At 39.3% G+C, this 16,665-nt stretch overlaps 1 protein-coding gene across 12 annotated transcripts in view; it reads left to right on the top strand.

Annotated features, from left to right (window-relative positions):
* Nucleotides 1–16,665, top strand: part of PPP2R2B (protein phosphatase 2 regulatory subunit Bbeta) — a 316,334-nt gene that overhangs the window by 62,891 nt on the left and 236,778 nt on the right. For 4 of the 12 annotated variants that reach the window (XM_049649434.1, XM_049649431.1, XM_049649432.1 and 1 more), the window contains one exon: nucleotides 1,691–1,775. The exons of 7 other annotated variants lie outside the window; for them this stretch is intronic. In XM_049649434.1, the coding sequence (XP_049505391.1) occupies nucleotides 1,739–1,775 (37 nt within the window). In that variant the 5' untranslated portion in view covers nucleotides 1,691–1,738. Of the gene's footprint in view, nucleotides 1–1,686; nucleotides 1,776–16,665 lie in introns of those variants that run through there. One more of the 12 variants, XM_049649435.1, reaches the window with a different exon arrangement.

Raw genomic sequence — 16,665 nt, 5'->3', positions numbered from 1 at the left:
TTGCTTCATTTCCATTTAAATATGTGAGCAATGAATTCTTTATTAAGATGGGCTTATTACTTAAGTCCTTGAACCATAATTGCCCATATGGAAAATTGGGACAGTACTAGTAACTATCTTCTGTGGTTGTTATAAGGATTAGTGAAATGGTACAGTGGTTAGTTCAGTACCTGGCATAGATTAAACATTGAATAAGTGGTTGTTTGGCTCTCTTGAGTATTTCTAGAAGCCCTAACTAGTCATAAGTATTATTTGCACTGTACCATACATTCTTTCTCTTTCCAAATCCCTAGAGTTTAGGCTTATACTAAAAATTATACTTAACCAGTGGAGAACACTGACTCTGGAAACCACTAGGTTTGTATTCTGGCTCCATCACTTGCCAGCTCTGTGAGCTTGGGCACGTGGTTTATCCTTCCTAAGCACAGTTGCCTCCTCTATAAAATACAGATAACAATGCTTAATTTCCCAAGGTTGCTGTGAGTATTAAATATGACAGTGTATGTGATGTACTCAGGATAATTCCAGGTGCATGGTGTGCAGTAACTGCTAAATAATGTTAGGTTGTATTTACATTAATATTAGTTCATTCATCTATATCCTAAAAGAGAATCATTACTGTCACAAGGTGGTTGTTTTCATTACAAAACAGTGGAGGAAATAACACTCTAACCTTAATCTTTGATCCAGTACCAGATCTGGATGGTGGTGATTTATCTCTTTTAAATAATAAATATAATCTCATATAATAATATATGGAACCTGTGAGAGTCTAAGCCAAACTGCTGCTCTTTTCTGAACATGAAATAAAACACTGGGAAATGAAAACCCATTATCTACTCTATGTACCATCAATAGGATGGTTTTTAAAGGTAATAGCATTGAGATACTAAAAATTAATCATAATAAGTTAATTATAAATTTCTCTTTCTATATTAGTGGTATTCTGAAGCTTCTTTTTAAGGCTTAATTTTGTTGTTTTTTTAAAAATCTTGTAGCTTTAGTTTAGAACTTCTTGTATTGTCTTATTCATAGATTCTCTTGGAGAGAAGGGAGGCTCTTCTAACCAGTGACACCAACCAGTTCCTGTTGGTGAATACGTCCAGTTGCTTAAAAGTTATGTGTACCAGAGCAGTCTTTTTTTTTTTAACCCATTGCTTTTAGCCCTACACTGTGAAGCTTTGTATCCTAGTGTACATGATCCCTCTTGAAGTACATGAAGGCTACTCCCCTAACACTGCCCCAGTCTCCTCAAAACTCCTTATATGCCTTCTGCCTTCTGTTTTCAACATTAATGCTTATTAGAATCACCTGAAGTGTCTGTTAATTGCATATTGCTAGGCTCCTCCCAGAGTTTCTAAATAAATAATACTGGGAAAGAGCCAAAAAATTTGCTTTCTAGTGGTGGCCCAGCTAGAGCCACTGCTGCTGGTTGAAAGAAAGCAACTCTTTGAGAACCCCGGGTCTGCAAAACCCAAAGACAGCCCACTTCCAGGTGAGAAGGCTGAAGCATAGAGAGTTTTTATAGTGTGGCTATGTTACCATATTAGCCCTGATTTTGACGTACGAGGAGTAACCTCAAAGAGGCTATAGTGGGGGCTTGGGGAGTGTGTAATGCACCTGTATATAACCAAAAATTGAAGCATCACTACCTCCTGGAGTCTGGATCTGAACCCCCTGTTTGTCACAGGAGCCAAGGGAGAACCCAAGACAGAGAATAGTTGCACAATAATGAAGCATGAACTATCCAGATGAAAGCACCTATGGAAATAAAGGTATTAGTATTACTGTTTATACCTAATGTTCTTAATAAAATAGCAACATGGAAGTGTCGAACAGTTCCATTTGCTTAAAAGTGGTTCTGGGGGCTCAAATCAGTTCCTTCACATATTAAAAAGAAAGTATAGATAGTAAGCACTGTTGGACTTACTGTTTTAAGAACTAAGAACATGTTTTGATGAAATGTGTTGTTCGTACACAGCAATAACAAGTAATGACTGGTTATAAAATTACCAGGAAAGAGGTGTGGCTCTGTATGAATGGACCCTGCTGTATAAGATGCTAATAGTGTATGTAGAGCAAGCTAGAGAACCAGACAGATACATTAACTGCTCTAACAGAGAAAAATGGTTGGCTCAGTAGGTGAAGAAAGAGACAAGAGCTTCTTAGTTTGTGTATAATGAAGAATGAATGGCCTTACTAAATGATAATTTTTTTAAAAAAATTTTAATGTTTATTTATTTTTGAGAGAGAGGCAGAGAATTAGCAGGGGAGGGACAGAGAAAGAAAGGGAGACCCAGAATCCGAAGCAGGCTCCAGGCTCTGAGCTGTCAGCACAGAGCCCGACACGGGGCTTGAACCCACCAGGAGATCATGACCTGAGCTGAAGTCAGATGCTTAACTGCCTGAGCCACCCACGTGCCCCCTAAATGATAATTTTGAATTAGAAGGGAAATCTAGACGTGACAATTTGGGAAAAACAGTAACTTCTTACCTGTATTAAATGCTTGAAGGTCCTGTTAGTATAAGTAGGAGTCATCCCACATGATTGGGATGAAGTAGCAGGAAAGCTTTTCTGCTAGCTTTGTTTTATTCATTTCTTGAAACTATGGGGCGCCTGGGTGGCGCAGTCGGCTAAGCGTCCGACTTCAGCCAGGTCACGATCTCGCGGTCCGTGAGTTCGAGCCCCGCGTCAGGCTCTGGGCTGATGGCTCAGAGCCTGGAGCCTGTTTCCGATTCTGTGTCTCCCTCTCTCTCTGCCCCTCCCCCGTTCATGCTCTGTCTCTCTCTGTGCCAAAAATAAATAAAAAACGTTGAAAAAAAAATTTAAAAAAAAAAAAAAAAAAAAAAAAAAAAAAAAAAAAAAGAAACTATGTGGTGAGACTGTTGAGCTTTACAGCCTCCTCATTTGACTGTGTTTCAGGGCCCTGGGCAATAACATCTTACATAAGAACTCTAACTGTTACTGAAAAAAAAGAATCATCAGAATTCTCTCTTGAGGTGGAGTTTGTAACAGAGATAGATAACAACTGTGAGTCAGATTGAAGAGTAAGACCTTTAAGAAATGGTATGGGGAAAGAAGAGTTTCCAGATAAACATTTACTCTAGGAAAATGAAATGAAAATGTGGTCAAAGACTTAAAGGGAGGGGCGCCTGTGTGGCTCACTTGGTTGAGTGTTCGACTTTGGCTCAGACCATGACCTTGCGATTTGTGGGTTTGAGCTCCACATAGGGCTCTGTGCTGACAGCTCAGAGCCTGGAGCCTGCTTTGGATTCTGTGTCTCCCTCTCCCTCTGTCCCTCCGCTGCTTGCACTCTCTGTCTCTCAACAATAAATAAACGTCAAAAAAAAAAAAAAAGACTTAAAGGGAGAAAAAAAAATAAGGAGCAGATGTGTGTGTGTATTTATATATGTATATACGTTTATGTATATTCTCCGTCGGCTTATAGATAAGGGTCAGGCTTTGGTGTCCCAAGGGAATCATGCGGCCTTCATGTTACCCTATATAGACTCTGGACAGGTTCTTAATGTGCTTTTTTATATAAGAGAAGAGGCTTTGTTTTCATATAATACCTTGGGGTGTTTGTGATCGGAGGTGGGGTTGAACTCTTTCCTTGCTAGAGAAAGATTCTCCACTTTTCTGTCTGACCTATTTTAATAAACAGTTTATATCTGTTGTAATTTCAATGTGCCTTTCTTACATTCCTGGTTACATACATAGCAACCAGGTAACCTTTTCAGTATGTTCTGATATGGTTTTGACCTGCGGTCTGAGTTTCATTGGATTTGGCCTCAGTTGCTGCTTTAATGAAATAAGACTAGACGGACTTCAAATGGGTTTCCCTGGAGCTGTCAACCTTGATGCCCTCCTTGCCTCCTCCAAGAGGGAAGGGAGGGGAGGGATTGAAATATTTGTGGTTTGGTCATGTTTTTCTGACCTGTGTCGTATCAGCTTAAAATTTCCAAAAGCACAAGAGCAGCAAGTGGGAAGGAGACAGTTCATAGTCAGAATTTAAAGAGCTTGTTGGGGGGTGCCTGGGTGGCTCAGTCGGTTTGGTGTCCGGCTTCGGCCCAGGTCATGATCTTGCGGTTTGTGGGTTCGAGCCCCGTGTCGGTCTCTGTGCTGACAGCTCAGAGCCTGGAGCCTGCTTCGGATTCTGGGTTTCCCTGTCTCTCTGCCCCCACCCCCAACACCTCACACTCTGTCTCTTTTTCCTTCAAAAATAAATAAACATTAAAAAAAATTTTAAAGAGCTTGTTGGGAGAGAGACTGCTTTTCACCGCACCTCATCAAGTTCGACTGTTTCTGAAAAATCCTTTCAAAGTTCAAAGGCAGTGCCCTTTTCCAAATGCTGAGGGATTGTGGCTAAGCCTTGTTCATAGCTCTGTGATTGAGTGTGAGGTATAAAATGAATGAATGTGCTTGTGTTAACATAATGTAAGCATCACTTCAAGGGGTTTTTTTTTTTTTTCACAAGTTCAGCTACTTTCTTCAGAAATGGAATCCATTAAAATTCAGTTAAGGTTGCCTTGAGTTTTCATCATGAGGCTAAGGTTATTTAACAGCAGTGTAAGGGCATAAAGCCATCTACGACTATCTGACTTCCCAAACGGTGCTCCGCTGGGAAACAATACTGTTGTATGTAGCAGCAGAGTGGTTTGAAAGGAGGCTGCCATATAACCTTTCATTGATTAAGTATTTATTGAGCACTTAGGTGCCCAGGGCTGAACTCTGCATTGGGATACAGAGGGGTAGTACACACACCTGGACTCTTCCCTTCAGGAACTTACAGACCAGTAGGGACACAGGACAACAAGTAAATACAATGCAGTATGAGACGTCCTGTGATGGGGATGTACAAGGGACTGTGAGATGATGTAAGAGGACTCAGTGGAGAGCTCATGAAGAAAGACATGGTCTTCTGAGGCCTGGAGGCTGAGGAGAGGGAGTCAGATGATATGAGGAAGAATGAAAAGTGTCCCCATGTAGGGACAGTGGTGTGACCAGAAGATAACGGGTTCATCCTACCTGAGTTACTTAGCAGTTGGGTGACTTCAGGGAAAAGTCCGTCTTGACATATGATATTTGTCTTTCTCTAATTTCGCTTAGCGTAATACACTCTAGCTACATCCATGTTGTTGCAAATGTCATGATTTCATTCTTTTTGATCACCGATTAATACTGCATTGTATATAAATACCACATCTTCTTTATCCATTTATCTCTTGATGGACATTTGGACTCTTTCCATACTTTGGCTATTGTTGATAGTGCTGCTATAAACAATGGGGTGCATGTGCCCCTCTGAAACAGCATACCTGTATCTCTTGGATAAATACCTAGTAGTGCGATTGCTGGGTCATAGGGTAGTTCTATTTTTAATTTTTTGAGGAACCTGCATACTGTTTTCCGGAGTGGCTGCACCAGTTTGCATTTCCACCAGCAAGTGCAAAAGGATTCCTCCTTCTCCGCATCCTTGGCAACATCTGTGGTTGCCTGAGTTGTTAATTTCAGCCATTCTGAATGGTGTGAGGTGGTATCTCATTGTGGTTTGGATAACTCATTTGAAAGAGCTTTTTAAACTGCATAGGATGCTAGAGTGTCCTTGTACATGTTGAGCTGAAGCATGAGTCATGTGCTCGGTAGTGAGCCTAGAATAAAAAATAAAAATGGCTTCGGCAGCATATGGCTGCCATTGCTTGCCTTGTTAGCAACTCCTCTCATTCTATGGCCTTTGCACATTCATAGCCAAACATGGTCTTCCCTGGGGGACATTTTTTGAAGCAACAAAACCGTAGATAACATGGACCATAGATTTGCTCCCAAATAGCAATTGGTATGTTAGAAAGTCCTCAGATGTTTCTGAGATCGTTCGTCTCTGTTAATCACTTCATGCCCCTCTGTGACTGCTTAACACAAGATGAAGTGGAGGCTTGGCAATGATCCAGTTCAAGTGTCTTGGCTTTTCGTATGGATAATCCAAAGCCTCAAGTGGACTTTTTAAAATTCTGGACCACCTAGTTGATGTGTGAGTGGATGTACTATATGCATATATATATGTCCACTTCCATACAATGCAAGTAATGTATTAATAAACCTTCATTTCATTGCATTAATAACTCATATGATAAAAAGAATATATATATGTATATATATATATATGTGTGTGTGTGTGTGTGTGTGTATTCTCTACCCTGCCTCCCCTTTTTTTGCCATATAGATTTTGTTCCTGTCCCTTGATATTTCTGACAATCCCCAATGTGCTCCTTGCTCTTACCTGCACTCTAATCAGCCACTGTGCTATGAATTTAGAACTGCCTGTACTGGTACCACACAAACAGGGTTGTGTTGCTGGCCAGTACAACATTAGCTGTCATTGAGAATAATTGAAAATGTTCAGAGAGGTGGTTGCTTACTCTTTGGGCCCAAAGAGCCTGTCTGCACTACAAAGGGAATGGCTAGTTCAACAGTGAACCAAAATAATGAATAATTCTGCATCACAGTTCAATTGCAGAGGCTAATTGTTAGTTTGTTTTTAGTCCCACTTGAGGCCTGATAACGGGGTTTCCCTTTGGAAGCTTGACTGAGCTGGTGTGTGAGGCAAGACTGTAATTCAGATATACCAGTGAAATGCAAACAGTTCTGTGTATTAATGGTCACTAATGACCTGTAATGAAGCTATGATTTGTTAGGTTAAAAACAAAGATGCAATTAGTTTATTTGTTCAGGAGTGTAAACAGAAGAATTTATCAATCTGCTGATTGTTCTTCTCCATTGAAGACAATAGGCTACAGCATTAGTCCTGAGCGGTGGCTCCTCAGAGCTGCCATTTGTCTGTTCTGAGATTCTCCCAGCTTCCTGACCAACCACTTAGGAGTCCAAGGCCTTGGTCAAAAGGAAACGAAAGGGATACTGTTCTTGGGATCCTTTCTCTGTGGCTTTTCCTCTTGATAAGCCAACCACTTCAATATTAGCTTTTATCTTCCTCTCCACTATGGTCCCATGCTTCAACTAACTAATTTTCTCAAAGTGTCATCCTTCATCCAGCAATATTTAACCCATAGTTATTGAGGACCAGTTATGCTGCCAACATTGTCCTAGGTCTCAAGGCTTATAATCCTTATGAAGAGAGTCTTGATTCAGTCTGTGTCAACTTTACTATCTCTCCATCCATGTCTTTAAGATTTCTGTGCCACTAACTACTTCTTGAATTACTTATCACTAAAACCAAATGAAAAATCTCTTGCCATGAAATAGATGCTCTGTTGAGATATACATCTTAGAGGATAAGGCACTCTGATCTTTTGGGATACATCAAAACTGGCAGTAGAGATTTTGGGGGAGTATAGCAACTCCTCAGAAAAGATACACCTTGTGTTTTCCCTAGTCATTTATTTAAATAGAGGGAGTGAATACATTTAAATCCTTATGGGAGACCGTGACATTAAAACGTAGAATCCTCTAATCACTCGTCAGGTGAAAACTCTGTGATCTACTTGATATCACAGAGCAGTAATGATGTAGGTTACCCCAATGAGACATTTGGATTGCTTAAGATCATGCTGAAACAGTGGAAATTATGTCACACACATATAACATGACTTCTTCCTTATCAGCCTCACACTAATCTGAAATGACTATCAATCTGTGTTGGCTGTCTGCTTCCACTTGGGGCAAGCACCTTGGGTCTCTTGCTCAGTGGGGTCTAACACAGTGACTGGCATGTAATAAATATGCTCAGTAAATATTTGTTGAGTGAAAAACAGACACAATGATTAGAGTCTGAAAACCAATGGTAGCATTTGGAATATTGTGAAATAAATCAAAATTACTTGATAAAAATAATCTTAAGTATTAGTATATAATAAGCGCCATAGCTGACCTTTTCTGGGCAGGGTTGTTTTTTCACATCCCGTTAATGTCCACTTCCATACAATGCATGTAATGTATTAATAAACATTCATTTCATTGCATTAATAACTCATATGATAAAAAGGACCTCCTGTTTTTGTAGAAGCTACTAAAGCCTAGCAGAGTGTATTTCCTATACTCATCACACGGGTGACCCACCGAATTTCTGCTGTGAAATGAGATATTCTTCAGAGTCTAAAGAGGAGCCTTAATGTTCAGGAAAGCCTTAGCAGTAGCATGGGTGAATGCACTGGTCACTTTTCATTTGTTGATTCAGTGCATACTTTATTGGGCCCTTAGTATGTGCCAGGCATGGGGTTAGGTGCCAGGGATATGGAGTAAGAGCCCCTCTGGGGAAATACATTAATCAAGAATAATAAAGATGATTAGACAGTTGTAGCTGTGACAGGCACTGTAAAGGAAGAGTTTGTGGTACTGGGAGAGTGTGTAAAAGGCTTTTGGACCCAGACAGGGAAAGCTTCCCTGGTGAAGGGGTGATAGAATTAAATCCTAATGCCACAGTAGCAGTTGGCTGTGGAGGGATGACGCTGGTAGAGAGAACTACATGGACAAGGGCCCTATAGCAGTAGCACAGAGAGAGTGTGTGTCCAGGCAAGTGAATGATGCCCCATGTGGCTTGAGTTCCCACAGGACTGGCATTAGAAGACGTATCTTGCAGAGAGCCTTGAAGGAGTAAGAGGACTTTATTATTATTTTTTTTATCCTATGAATAAAGAAAAGCAGTAAAATGTTTAAATGTAGGACTATGAGGAGCAACAACCACATTTGTGTTTCAAAAAGATCATTGTGGCTGCAGTATAAAGAACAGATTGGAAATGCTCCAGAATAGATTTAAGGAGACGAGTGATTTGTTCATATGAAACTGACACAGAATCTACATAATATATGCCCATGTGAGGCAGTTCCCGGGTAAAGCACGTACCCTTCCAAGAGATTTGAGATGAGCTTCTCCGTGGTATAATAGAGACTTCTTCACTTTTCCTCTGTGTCATGCACACACACTTACCCAGACATAAATTAGCATCATTAATGCAGAGTGTCACATTAGAGCCCATTCCCCTTCTAGCTGATGCACTACTGTAGCACCTTCGCCTTTGTACTTTACCCTTCACCTTCAAAGGCTGTTCTCAGGTCTTATTTTCCTTCCAGAAGTGTGAGATTGGTTTTTCTGCTGTGCTATTAGAGTGATCCTCCACTTAGAGTCTAATCTGCCGTGGCTTTGTGCCTGTTTGTCAGGAACTTCGAGAATATATTAAGACATTATACAGGGTGGAAGCTCTGTTTTGACAATGATTATGCCTATTAGCTATTTTAATAAATGTAAATTGCTGTGGGGAAACAAACCATTTTATGCCACTTGAATCCCTTTCAAGGAAGCCTGAATCCTTTTTGCGTAGCTTAGATGCATTGCTGTCATTTTCCCTTCACAGAGTTGAATAAACACACTTAAATCAGACCTTTGTTATGCACCCTCTTACACTGTTGCCCTAATAAATCGTTGTGATTTTAGTCTTTGAAATCTCTATTGGGTAGCGTTTGCAAATTTATCTGTATTCCCTTCCAGAATTGAAATTATTGGGATCGCAAGTCCACGTGTGCACTCTATGTGCCAAGCATTACACTTGGGATGTCACAATGAATTAAGGCACTACTGCTGTCTTTAAAAAGCTTACAATCATTTCTGATTGCTGGATCAAGAATAGGAGGTTAGATGGTCCATGTGGTGACAAATTGGAGTTGGAGACATCAGAACTCATCTTGAACTTCATAGAGAAATACCTGATTATGTAAAGCAACATTTATAAATGTGTGTATGCATGAGCTTATGTACATATACTTATTTCTTTGTCATTTGAGAAAGCCTAAAAAATGACACCCAAGTAGCAACAGTTACAACTAGCACCCACATCTTGATTTCTAAAACCATTGTCCAATGAAAGGAACCAGGAATCCTTCCAGATATGTGTGATTCTGGGACTAAGGAAAGAAATCTACAAGATGAGGCTAGAGCCTTTTTTAGTGCCAAAATGTAAGGAAGTGCTTGAAAAAAAAATACACTGATGGGAATATGTCAAAGGGACACAGGAGCCCAAGTGAAAAAGTTTCCAATGTCTCTAGTGGAATAATTTTAGCAAAAAAAAAAAAAAAAAAGAAAAAGAAAAGAAAAGAAAAGAAGTATTGGATTATAAACCAAAGTACAAAATAAATATCCATGAATACGTACTGATGTTAGTAAATAATTGAATAAATTAATCAAGCAGAGAGGAAAATCTCCCATGCAGAGCTCCAAATAAATTATATACATGACCCAGCCTCAAGGAACATAGCAAATGGGTGTATCTGTCTACTCTTCCCCAAGAGTGGGCATGTAGAGACTGCTATCAAAAGAGTACAGATTGGAAGAGAGGTCTGGAAGAGTAAACTTACAGAAAAGAAACCTGACCGACACTATTTCAGTTAGATGGTGAAGGTCCATATGAGTACTCATTAAGTCATGTTGATAGTAGATCGCTGTGATGTAATGTAATGAAAATGGCGCTGTACCTCTGGGATCTTTATTTATGAGAGAAACATCGGACAAATTACAGTAGAGAGACCTGCTACAATATACCTGACCATGTTCTTCAACACTGTCAAAGACACTAAAGGCAAGGGAAGTCTGAGAAACTGCCACAAACAAGCAGGGCCAAAGGAAACCTGACAGCTAAGTGTAATGTAGTGTTCTAGATGGGATTTTAAAACAGAAAAAGGACATTAGGTAAAAACTGAGGGAATATGAATTAAACTATGAGGTTTAGTTAATAACACTTGTGGTTCATTAATTATAACATGTTTATAATAGCAGAAAGTCTGCAGGACGTACATGGGAATTCTTTGTGCTGTTGACTTTTTCTGTTAGTCTAAAACTGTTTTTAAAAATTAAAGACTGTGAAGCTTATAGTCTAGTAAGCGAGTAGGCGATTGTAAGACACAGTGTGGGGGGGGGGGTATATAGGGTCATTGGGAGAAACATAAAGGGGCTTCTAACCGGTCTTTCAAATCCTGGCTTGACCATTTGGGACAAATTACTCAACTCTTCGGATCTTCTGTTTCATCTTCTCTAAAATAGTGATAGAACCTGCCATGAGTCCATATAGGCTGTGAGATCAACTGCAGGAGCTCAAGCCTCCAGCTACAAGATGGGTGATTTACTAAACCTATCTGGGCATTAGTTCCTCATCAGTAAACAGGATACTGTAACTCAGAGTGTTGTCCTGGGGTCTTTGATCATGTACATGAAGAGCTTGGAACAAGTCCTGGCACCCTGTGCTACATTAACGTAAGCTTCCGTCTTCTCACAGGTTTATGGTGGAGACTCAATGGGATGATCAGAGAGAGTGCTTAGCACATGATGTTGTAAGCCCTCTGTTGGTGGTGGTGGTGGTGAGGGGGGCAGTGGCAGCAAGGGAAAGTTTCCTGGAGGCCAGGAGACTCTCTTTCCATGAATCCTACACAGTGGCTTTCCCTGACTCTAAACTGAGAACAGAATAAGAGCTGACCAGATAAAAGGAAGGTGATGGGTATGGGATATAGCAGAAGGAACAAAGTTTCCCAAGCCAAAGGAAGCATGGCACCTTTCCATAATTTCAAAGAGTTCAGAATAGCTGGAATGTGGAGCCTAAGGAGGAGGAAGAGGAGAAGTAAGCAAGACCAGCATTATGTCTAGAATTGAAGGCTGAAATAAGGATTTGGACTTTGTCCTGGGGTCAATATAAGACTTGTACAATCACTCTGGTTGTTATTTACAAAAAATGCATTGGAGATGGAACACCAGTTAGGAAGTGAATTCAGTTGTACAGGTGAGAGATCATGGTGGCCAAGTTTATGGTAGTGACTCTGGAAGTAGGATTAAAGGATGTGAAGGCTAACAATAGGACAAATACTGATCATACAATTTTGTGGAGATATCTTTCTGCCTAGGAGTCAGTATGTAATACCTGTACAGTTTCTTAATATCTGCCTAAGATTAAAAATACTGTAGGATGATAATATGAATGTAAGGCAGTGACTTTGAAACTTACACATATTTTCCACCCCAAGTATATACCATCATAGAGAGTTAAAAAAAATTAAAAAAACCATAAGCACGTAACAATCAGATTAATTCTGGAGTGCTCTAGACTAGCATCATCCTATAGAAATATAGTACAAACCATATGTGTAACTTAATTTTCTAGTAGTTACAGTAAAAAAAATGTGAAATTAATTTTAATAATACATTTAATCCAATTTATTGAAAAGTTATTTCAACATGTGATGGAGATAAAAATTATACATTAGATATTTATATTTTTCTTACATTGTCTGCAAAACTTGGTGGGTATTTTGCACTTAGGATACACCCAATTCATACTAGCCTCATTTCAAGTGTGCAAAAGTCATATATGGCTAGTGGCTATTGTATTGGACAGCTCAGGTCTAAGGCTTCCAAACTCTTAGAAAATGTTTTTGGCTTTACACTTGCTGGAGAAATATTTTTTAAACAAGTTAGTCAACATTTCTACTTTCATGCATGCACATGCCAACAAACTTTAGTCTACATACTCAAAAACCTGTTTCTTTCACTCATGTTTTCACTAACTGCCCAGTATATGTTAGTTGGATACCTATTCTATCAGCCCTGGCTACGATTTACCCACTGGTGTTTTAATTGTGAGCTGACCCCTCCACTCCCGTCCTCATGGTGCCTATCCTTCATGGAGCTTACAGGTTTGTGGAAGAGACCTACAAAATGAAATAAAATGCAGTAAATTAAGTGATGGTAAATTATCTGTGATGAAAACAAATGACACAGATACGGGGAAAGATGTTGGGATGGCTTTCTATAATCTCAGTTGAGTTGACATAAACTGGGAGATAAAGGATTAAGCCACATACAATACTGGGGCAAGAGTAGATCCAGTGGAGGAAATGGCATGTGCAAAAGGCCTGAGGCTCATGGCATGTTGAAAGAATCAAAAGAAAATGAGTATGGTTGAAGATTGGTGAAGGAAGGAAAGATAAACATTCAGTCAAGTGAAAGAAGGAATAAAGTTTGTTATAGAACAAACTTTACCTCACAATGTTCTTAATGACAAAAAGATGGAATAAGGTATGTGAAAATTCTGTGGAGCCTATATAATCTATAGAGGCAAAACGATGAGAAGATTAATAGGTGCTAAACCCAGGTGGCTTTGTTGAGCTCTTCTTTGTAAGGGAATCACATTTCCCAGCATCTAGGGTATTTTATGACTGGCATCGCAAATTTTTTCCCCAAAGATTAAGTTGCACAAAGTGAGGCTAGGGATATAGGTCTTCTGTCCTCCCTGTAGTTGATGGATTTCCAGATAAGTGGTTGGCTTTTCCTGAAACAAATGCCTGCAGATCCGTAATGACATCTTGGTGGGTCCTTCCAACAGTTTGCATGTGTGGAGAAGGAACAAATATCCAAGAAGGCCAGGAAAGAAGATGACCTCTTATTTGTCTGGAATTCTGGAAAATTTCAGTATATTTTTGAAATCATTACCTCATGGTCATGGTCATGATAGCTGTAAAATAGATGAAGCAAGCAGAGCTACCTCCCAATTATAGAAGAATGAGCTGAGGCTACTTCTCAAAAGAAGTAGGGGGTCACATGGTTAGTTGTCCCAAAATGGATGGTGAGATTATATCTTCTTATTTTTTCTTTTTCTTTAAAATTTATTTTTTTATTTTGAGAAAGAGAGAGAGAGCATGAGTGAGGAAGGGGCAGAGAGAGAGAGAGAGAGAGAGAGTCCCTGCCCTTGCAGTGTCAGTGGCAGAGCCTGATGCGGGCCTTGAACTTATGAACCATGAGATCATGACCTGAGCCAAAGCTGGATGCTTAACCCCTTGAGGTTATATTTTCTAAGTTGTATTTTCTCTGTCATGAGAGAACACCAGTGACTTTTGTGACCTTACAAGCTGTTATAAGGCCTTTTAGGAATGTATAAAATAGGATTTGAGCTCATTGGGAATATATTTCCCTTGGGACTATTTAAAACCTAATTTCCTACAGTGTATCACTGCTGGGGGAAGAAAGGGTAGGATAGTTTTATAACCTTTCTTACTGATAAAGCAATTTGATTGCAAGCTCCAAAGTAATGAGTTAATGTACTTCCCCTAATGTAGTGCACACTAGACTACTAAGTATCGTTAGACAGCTAATAAAAAATGTTTGTATTAAGACCCAAGTTGGTCATTATTTACAGAGTATGATACCTGGATAATTTTTGAGCATTAGGATGGGGGGGAAATGTGCCTTTAAAAATTATTTTAATCTAATTTACCGATTGAAAGTCTATGAGCCAAACCTAACAATTAGCACTTGGTTGTTATTAGTACAGAAGAAACACTGAAGTATTCTTTTCTAAGTGTGTCATTTTTTTCTTTCTCTGAGTTTATGGTTGGAGTATAGCCATTTGGAAATGATACAAATAGAAATTTGACCATGGTAGATATAAAATAGAGGTTGTTAAACTTCTTGGTGGGAGTGTGGGTAGCGAGGATTCATGAAACCCTTAGAGAATGTTATGAAAGCTAAGGACCTTCTCCATAGGGAAAAATTGCCAAGAAAGTCATAAACATACATTGAGACATGTAATTTCACAGAAATCATAGGTTCACCTGAAGTTCATCCCTCGATGGCTGATCAAGCTTTTCACAAGATTGAAGAAAGTTGAGGTGAACAAATGTGGGGAATATAATTGAGGTGTTAACGTGAAGTACGTTAAGAAGAGACTGTTGTACTCTGTGCCAAGAGTGTAGTATGGTTGTTCTAGCTTCAGAGTGACATGGCTAGGGAATATGGCTGAAGTCCTGTCTCACAGTGCTCACCTGTGCAGCTTGTCCAGTTCAAATAGGATTTAGAATTTTAAAAGCTTTCTAACATCAGACCTCTTCATTACTAGATTTGTCTGATTCCCTTTCTGGCTAGCAGGAGAGGCAGGACAGCTGTCTGGGTTGTGATCATCTCCTGCTTATGGGAAGTGTGGGAGATAGAAATGGGGGAGTCTCAGAATTAGAAATTACAATCTGCAAAAAACCTGGCCAATTATCTTTTGCTTAGGAATAGTTAATGTTGCCTTGTGTATGAGACAGAACCTGGATAGAGTTTGTAGAAGTGACTAATTGTGGAGTTGAGAGAGGGCAACATGGAATCAGGAAAAGAAAGCCTTATTGTAGGTAGATTCTGCTTTAAGTTTTGGTGCATTCTGTCTTCAAAGAGAGAGTATAAGTCCTTGAATAATTATCCTTAATCTTCAAAAGTCTCAGCTCAAATCCCACTTTCCCCTCCCCACAAAGCCTCACTCTGTCCGTGTCTTCTGAATCCCTATATTAGAGATTTATAATTTAATGCTTATAAAATAGCATATTGGTCACTTGAATTTAAAGCATGTTTGTCTTGTTTCTTCTCCTAGTCAAGGCTTCTAGCTTCCCTGAGGGCAGACATTATATCTCTCATTATATCTCAGGATAGGGACCTATTTGTACTTTTATTACTATAATCTCATCACAATGTCTCACATGTTACATGCAATCAGTAGATAATTTGGAAAGAGCTGTTCTAACATTTCAGCATTGTGTATTGCTGTGATTTTTGAGCTATATAGACCATGCTTGCTGGTAACTGAAAAGAAAAGCATTTTACTATTCTTTTGCATTAAGCCAAGTTAAAGTCAAAATAGGACTATTGCAAGTAGTTAGTATCTGTGACTGATATTTGAAGTCTGGTTATCCTAGTTGATGAACCTCCCAAAAAGACTTGGGGTATTTGGGGAGTGTCTAGATTTATGGACCTGTCTATTGGGTTTATTTTTGGTTATGTACTAGAGCTGTGCTTTTAAATCACAAGTTAACTCAAAAGACAAATTTACTTGATTATTTTGAAGACAAAAGAAAGTAAGACTTGTTAAGCAATGACTCCTATATGCTTAGGGACTGGGCTTTGTAATTTTATGTGTGCTATCTCATATTATTTATTAGAGCCCTAAACTAGTAATATGTGTTCTTCTTTTTGTTTTAAAACAAATCACAGAGGTAACTAACTTAATTTAAGGTCTGTGAGGACAAAGTACTTGGCACAGAGGAGTCATTCAAGTAAATAATGAATTCAGTTCATCTAAGGGTACTCAATGAGGCAGCACCTGATCAAGTCTGAGTTGGAACTGAAAGCTTTTGGTACTTGAAGCCCATCCTCTTTCCACTCCTCTAAATAGAAATTGTTGTAGAGAAAAACAGAACCAACATTACTAGTTTTTCATTTTAGCTCTTTGCTCTTTCAGCTAAGGCTACACAAGACTCATGTTTTCAACATTTGGCCCCAAACATTATTTTCCTTTGTCTGTGTTATTTGCCCAGAGATGATGCTAAAGATAAACTTGACTTTCTGGCAACTCTTCATGATACCCCAAGGAAGCAAAAACAAACATTTGGAAAGAAGGGTGAATAAAATTGCAGAAACAGTGACACTGTATTTGCATTGTATTCTGCTCCTCCCCACCCTGGGGTGGAGGCTAGCGGCTGTCCAAACACAGCCAAGAAACGAGCAAATTACAACTCTCTCTTATTTTATAATTCCAGTTTGTAGACTTGTTTTAAATGGAATCCTGGCTCTCCAAGATGGTGACTATTTAGCATGGTCAGCAGATTTAGTAAGTCTTTTTCTAAGCTATAGTAACAATGAGAAAAATACT

The sequence above is a fragment of the Panthera uncia genome (assembly GCF_023721935.1).
Source record: "Panthera uncia isolate 11264 chromosome A1 unlocalized genomic scaffold, Puncia_PCG_1.0 HiC_scaffold_17, whole genome shotgun sequence".
NCBI classification, from domain to species: Eukaryota; Metazoa; Chordata; class Mammalia; order Carnivora; family Felidae; genus Panthera; species Panthera uncia.
Note: the sequence above shows the minus strand (reverse complement) of the source record. Positions and strands in the feature narration are given on the sequence as shown.